The 6,708-nt window shown below is 31.2% G+C and overlaps 1 protein-coding gene across 1 annotated transcript in view; it reads right to left on the minus strand.

Annotated features, from left to right (window-relative positions):
* LOC106691387 (esterase FE4) overlaps nt 1–2,603 on the minus strand; it is a 33,984-nt gene extending 31,381 nt beyond the window's left edge. Inside the window, exon 1 of the mRNA XM_014437134.2 lies at nt 2,358–2,603. Within this exon, the coding sequence (XP_014292620.1) occupies nt 2,358–2,546 (189 nt within the window). The 5' untranslated portion in view covers nt 2,547–2,603. The remainder of the gene's footprint in view (nt 1–2,357) is intronic.
* Nucleotides 2,604–6,708: the final 4,105 nt, after the last annotated feature.

Below are 6,708 nucleotides of genomic sequence, written 5' to 3' on the forward strand. Positions count from 1 at the left end.
ATTTTAGATATAGAAATAAAAAACTAACTGACTAAATATATAAAAAACAAAACAAAAAGGTAGTCACATCTGTACTTTTATAACATCGGATTAGATTGCTGAAGTAAAAGGTAATTAAATATAAGGGTTTTAAACGAGGGAAGGGTTAGTACATGACGTATGTTAGAGGTAATGGAGTTCCAGTGGAAGGCAGCTCGGGTAAAAAATGATTTATCAAACGCAGCAGTTCGGTGAGGTAGTGTCAGATAAACGGGACCTGGTAGTACAGGATTGGACTGAGAATTTGAATTGTTTTTCTAGGATATAGGAGTGGCGCTTAATTACGTACTTGGAATAGAAAGGAAGCTAGGATATCCTGGCATCGGAAGATGGATAGAGCCACTTCAGCTCGTCGTAATACTGGGTTATTATTATTTTATTTTTTTATTTATTTCTATAATTGTTTGATACAATTCGATATTTCAGAAATCATTATTCTGATCTAAAGAAATAATTATTTACTGACATTATTGTTAACCTATTATTTCCCATCAATCATTTGACGTAATGGTAGTTGTTAGTAAACAAAACACAACATTACCTTCACTGTGCTTATATAACCGCTTTAACGAAAAAATCGAACTTGCAACGATGCTAGTGATGAACTGAGGAACGAAAAAATAACAGTTATTTAATGGTTTCGAACAACTGTTCATTCGGTCTGAAATAACTGTTGTTATGAAGCCTTTGTCCTTCTTACTCCCGCCGCTATACAATACACAGCGGGTTAGTTCATCAGGTTTATCTTGATTTCCAAAAAGGCTTTCGATTCTATTTAACGCCAGAAGCTATATAATATTTTGGTTGAACAGGGAATACCTGATAACTAGAATACCTTAGTATATCTTGTACGGATGTGCAAACGTTTAATTAGGTACTAATCAGTAATCATTATTCCGAGATCCTGTCGGGTTTAAAACAAGGCGATTCTCTATCACCTATCTTATTTAATACAGCACTAGAATACGCCATTAAAAGTGTGATGAATACCGAAAAGGGTTTAACTTTGGGTGGTAAAATACCGGTGCTTGTGTATTCTGATGATTTGGTATTATTGGGTGGGGATAAGGAAACTATAGAACTAAATACAACCACGTTAATAAACTTATGGTAATAAGTCCATAATATAATTATGGATAAAACAAAATATATGGTTAGCAGTAGAAACGAGAGCAATCTGGGTGATATAGATACAGGAGGAAATAAATTTGAACAGGTTAATATGTTTAATTATTTAGGTTCTACAGTAAATAGAAAAAACGAAATTGATGAGGAAATAAAAGCGAGATTACAATTAAAATAAAAGGAGGAAATAAAAGTTAGAATTTACAAAATTATTATTCTTCATAATGGTCTTTACGGAAGCGAAATATGGCCTCTTACACAAAGGGAAGAACAGAATTTTTTGAAAATAAAGTATTTTGTAAAATTTTCGGACCGAAACAGGATGAACTAACGGGAGAATTAAAAAGGCAACAACACTGAGTTGAGAGAACTGTATCTGGTAGGTATAATTCAAGGTTATAGCATTACGGCGAATTAGATGGACGTATGTAGGGCTTAGTAACCAGTGGATCCCTAAAATATTAATAACCACTGAACCGACGGGTAAAGGTTCGATGGCTAGACCAAAACTTGGATGGGAGGATTGCGGACGGTTTTGTGTTTGGAGGGGCGTCACAGGACGGCATCGAACCTTCGCGTTCACTAAGCCTTTGTTATTATTATCATAATTATTATTACTTACACACCTGGTTACAAGGCGAAGAATACGGTTGATGTTAAATATAAGTGTTGGATCATAGAGATATATTAATCAACAAATAATAATTAATTTTGTTAATTATTAATGTAATGTGAAATTATAAAGTTCTTCTTACATTAAAGTTACCTTTATTCCAATATCCAACATTCCAAATATTTCTTTGAAAGGAAATTTGTTATTTTATTTTAGGAAGATCATAAGTCCTAAATTATAGATATTTATTTCTTTTGTAAATCGATTCTCTGATGAATACTTCTACATATTACTCGTAAAGCAAATTTATATAAGACGATAATTCCTGGATTAGTGACATTTTTAAAAATTATAATTGCCTAAAAGTAGAAAACGTTAAAGAAAAATGCAATACACTCGTACATAATCTTTTAACCTTGACAATGAACATGATTTATTTTATTTAAAATAAAGAAGAAGTGATAAGATTTTATATACAGATATATCTAAGCTAAAGTGATGACAAGTGTATAATTATATTATTTAATTTTTTTTGTGGGTGTTATATTAACCATATGCAATAAAAACGAGTTATACATACCTTAAACCTGAGATCGCCGATTGGCGGCTTGGCGTAGGGTATCCCCAGGAAGGTGGAGTATACTCGACCACCGACAGACGTGGACCAGAATCCCTTCAGTGTACCTTGCTGGAGAACAACCTCCGGCTGAGAGGTAGCGAGGGCTGCCAAGGTCCCGAAGACCAGAGCACAGAGGAACGTCTTGCCCATCTCGCGGTCTGGGGGATGAATGGTCTCTGGTCTGCCTGTTAGCGGCCTTGAGGAGCACCTGTGGACCGAACCGAATCAGTCAGCATCTTTTCCTCATCGCAAGAAAACAAATAAACAACTCCATTCAGATTCCTCAAACAAGAATTAATTTGCAATATTTGGGAGTGGAATTTAATAACGATATTCGGCTGCTTGATGTCTCGCCTCACGAAACAGTTGTCAAAAGAATTATTTCAATCTAACCTCTATACAATTTTAAAGCCAGAGGCTTAAAGAAGAGAGCTAAGAGCTTAGGAAAAATATACGCTTTAGACCATCAACGTTAGCATCCTATAAGAAGGTTTAATTGAAGTTCAATAATTAATTTGTAAATAGTATTAATATTTAATTTAATTACATTTATTTTGATTTTCTTTAGAACTTTAGTTTATTTCATAAGAAACATATTTATTATAATACTAGCTGAACCGGCAATGCTTCGCCGTTGATATATTCCAGGATGTATATGGATGTAATAATAACAATTGATAGTTTGTTATAAATTATTGTATAATTTATTATTATAATTTAGTAAAATAAATAGTTCTTATATAATAACCCTAATTGTGCTTCAATATTAGTACTGTATTGAAATGATGCAAAAACACTGACCTATCAAAGTGTTGTAAAGGATTTTTAAGGAGTGAAACAAAATGTGATATAGCTTAATAGAATCAGTAATGATTTTTACTTATTCCTCGGCAAGAGACATCGATTCGTCAGGGTGAATAATAACAGTGAAAATAACTCATGCTTATAACTAACCAGAATTCTGGGATTTCGTTATCTTTAAACCTTCCCTTGATGAAAGGGGACATTTTGAAAAAAACTGCACGTAAATCAGTCCACTAATTCAAAGGTTTATTGTGGACAAAGATTCGATCTTTCCGTTTCATATATATTTAACTTTTTTTGTAATAATAAGGAAGCTACTGATTAGTATTTAATTTTGAATTATTGTTTTGGTGTTGGCATTATTGTGGTTATTGTGAATTGCAGTATGACTGATGATGGGACCGTGGCCCAAAACGTATGCAGATAAAATGAATTTTTAAAAATAATACAAAAATTTCATTGGAAGATTTGTTCACTTTAACTTATTAAAATACTTCTGGATCAATCCATAACATAAATACATCGACAGATCAATTAAGGATAATTGTATTGTAAACGTTAGAAATATGATATTATTATAATACTTGCTGAACCGAAAATGCTTCGCCGTTGCTATATTTAAGGATTTATATGGATTTAATAATAACAATTGATAGTTTGTTATAAATTATAGTATAATTTAGTAACATGAATAGTTCTTATATAATAACCCTCATTGTGCTTCAATATTAGTACTGTATTGAAACAAAGCAAAAACACTTTCAAAGGATTGTAAAAGATTTTTTAGGAGTGAAACAAAGTGTATATCCGTTTTTACCGCCTCAAGAAACCCTTAAGTACGAAAATTTCAAAAATGTTTAATGTTTAAAAAAATAAAATGTTTTAGCCAAAAAATTTCGCCCTACAATTTGACTTTGATATAATTTAAAAAAAAGAAATAACTTCAACAATACTCGACCTTTTTTTTTTTTTTTTTTTTTGGCGAAACTTAGTTATTTGGATATAGGTGAGTAAAATAAAAATACGAACCTATTTCCCGCAGTTCTCCTGCTCATAACAAAGAAATTAATTTTTTGAATTATAAACAATTTTTTTATGAAAAAGTGGCAAAATTAGAGGAATTAGTAATGTTGCCATCTCTTGTGTTAGAAACAATATGTCGGACCCTTCAGTGCTAAGGTTTGAATTATTTGTCGTCAGCATCGTTCCTTATTTTCTTATAAAACAAAAACGTTTTAATGTCTACAATTGTATTATTAAGTCTATTTTCTATAGCTAAGGAAATATTGGAATAGTTAATTAATGGCTAGAATAGTTAATTAATGGCTGACAGATATTCTGAAAAGCTACCGTGCAAAGAGGTCAGATATCGACATCAGTGACTATACTCACCTCTCACACGTTGTACTGACTTTTGATTGTGATGACAGCCTTTACAATGTAATGTTGTAAGGTAATGTTATAATGTAATGTTGTAATAATGTAACAAAGGGATCCGTTCCTGAATCAAAGGACAACGAAAACAATAAGATGCCGAAATATCTAATGATATCCAGATAGTACCTAATGTCTTTGTGCCCGATCTGAGTCCATATGTTTCTGTAATCTTGCTTTTAATGAGTGGTTTTGTTCTCAGCAGATTCTCATAGATTAGATGCGATAAATGAAGAGGATAGATAAATGAATTTAACAGCATTGTAATCTATCTGATAATCTATGCAGTCTGGAATCGTTGTCCCACAGTCAAATAAGCTAATCTTAGGAAAGTGAATAAGTTTCTTTGTAAGAACAGAAAGTTGAATAAAATCTCTCTATTATGTAAAAAATGTTTTGTAATCACCGTGAAATATTTTATTTTACACTAGCAAACTCGGCAATGCTTCGCTATTGCTATATTTGAGGGTGTGTATACATTAATTGAACACTATTGAAACTTTAATATCGATTAATATTTAGATGAAGTGATAAGGTGGTAAATATCTATGTAACTAAGTAACATAAATAGTAACAGCAAATTTCGCTGAATAATCAATAACACCTACCTAATTTAATTGTTTTTGTTCTTATTCTTTAAGACAATATGATTTGCTGTTAGTTATAACATGATAACGAACATATGAAGAATCTTTCCATTGAAAAACTCTCTATGAATAAAATTTCTGCTATCTTCTTTTCAGATGGCAAGGAGGATTATCAGGTAATGAAAGAGAAACTAGGTTAGAAACAAGTGGGTTTGGTTGGTTTGGAAGTTTATCATGGAAGGATTGATATCTGGTTCTGGTCAAATCAGCAACATATGGATCATTGAGGTCCTGATTTGTGACAATTAAGGATTTGATGCGAGAGAAATTCGTTAATTATATACTTTAAATTTTAAACTTTAAGGTACCAATAATCTTAATGAGTAAGATAATGTTATTAATAAAATCAGAAGTAGTCATATTGCTTTATATTGACCAAGTATTTGTTATAAATAAGTAAGGAAAATACAAATACAAAATATTTTTATCATTTATATATCGGTACAAACATTGCAATGAAAATCAAAATATATATTTAGTGTGAGCATTGTGATAGACCAACTGCGTCCACCTACAAATATCCACTTCTAGTTCCAACCTCAGGAGATGTAGGAAAGGCACCTCACAAACTTTATTTTTATTTTGTATTTTTATACAATTCATCGACTAATAACACTTTCACATAGGTACGTGCTTCCGAACATAGATCACATTTTTAGTTGGACGGTCAACTTGAGAAATATAAATCACTATATTATATATCACTATATTATATTAACTAATTTATAAACAAGCATATCTGCTATAAGTTTGTTTTTATGATATCATAAAATCTTTTTCAAAAGGAAGGCGTTTCAAAACAATTTTTTTCTGTCTAATAAACTCTAGCGGATCGAAAGTTAGACAACCTTGTTTTAGTCCTTTGGTATAGAGTTCTACTACTGGGTAGTTTCTCTACATCATACTCATATCATTATGATCAAATTTACTTGTATTATTTATGTAGTTGTAAATATCAATAAAAAAAAAAAAAAAAAAAAAAAAAACCTTTGGAATGAAATTGACTCCGAGCCTGTAGTCAAAAATGTGTTCGGGCATACTCGATCAACTAGTTATTCAGATTTTTATTAAATTTCAATCAGACAAATAAAGTAAAAGGATTTTTTCATCAAAATATTTAAAAAAAAAATCAAAAAAGTAAATTAACGAATAAACAATAAAATAGGAATAGTGAATAATATTTTAAATATGAAGAAGATGGTCTGGGTTACAGTCAAAAGGAACAAAAATAGTTAACAACTGTTTACCTGCCGACGTTTCGCTCCACTTTGTAGAGCTTCATCAGGGTTGTTCAAGGTGATAGCTTTACAGAGTTACAAAGCTGTTTTCAGGTACAATATCTATACAAAGCAAGGTTTATAAATAGCTGTTAAGTATGTTCTATCTCACCGCAACCAGACTATCTACTTCATATATTATACAGCTTA

This window comes from Halyomorpha halys, unplaced genomic scaffold, assembly GCF_000696795.3.
Source record: "Halyomorpha halys isolate HHAL.00 unplaced genomic scaffold, Hhal_1.1 Scaffold2308.1, whole genome shotgun sequence".
Lineage (NCBI taxonomy): Eukaryota > Metazoa > Arthropoda > Insecta > Hemiptera > Pentatomidae > Halyomorpha > Halyomorpha halys.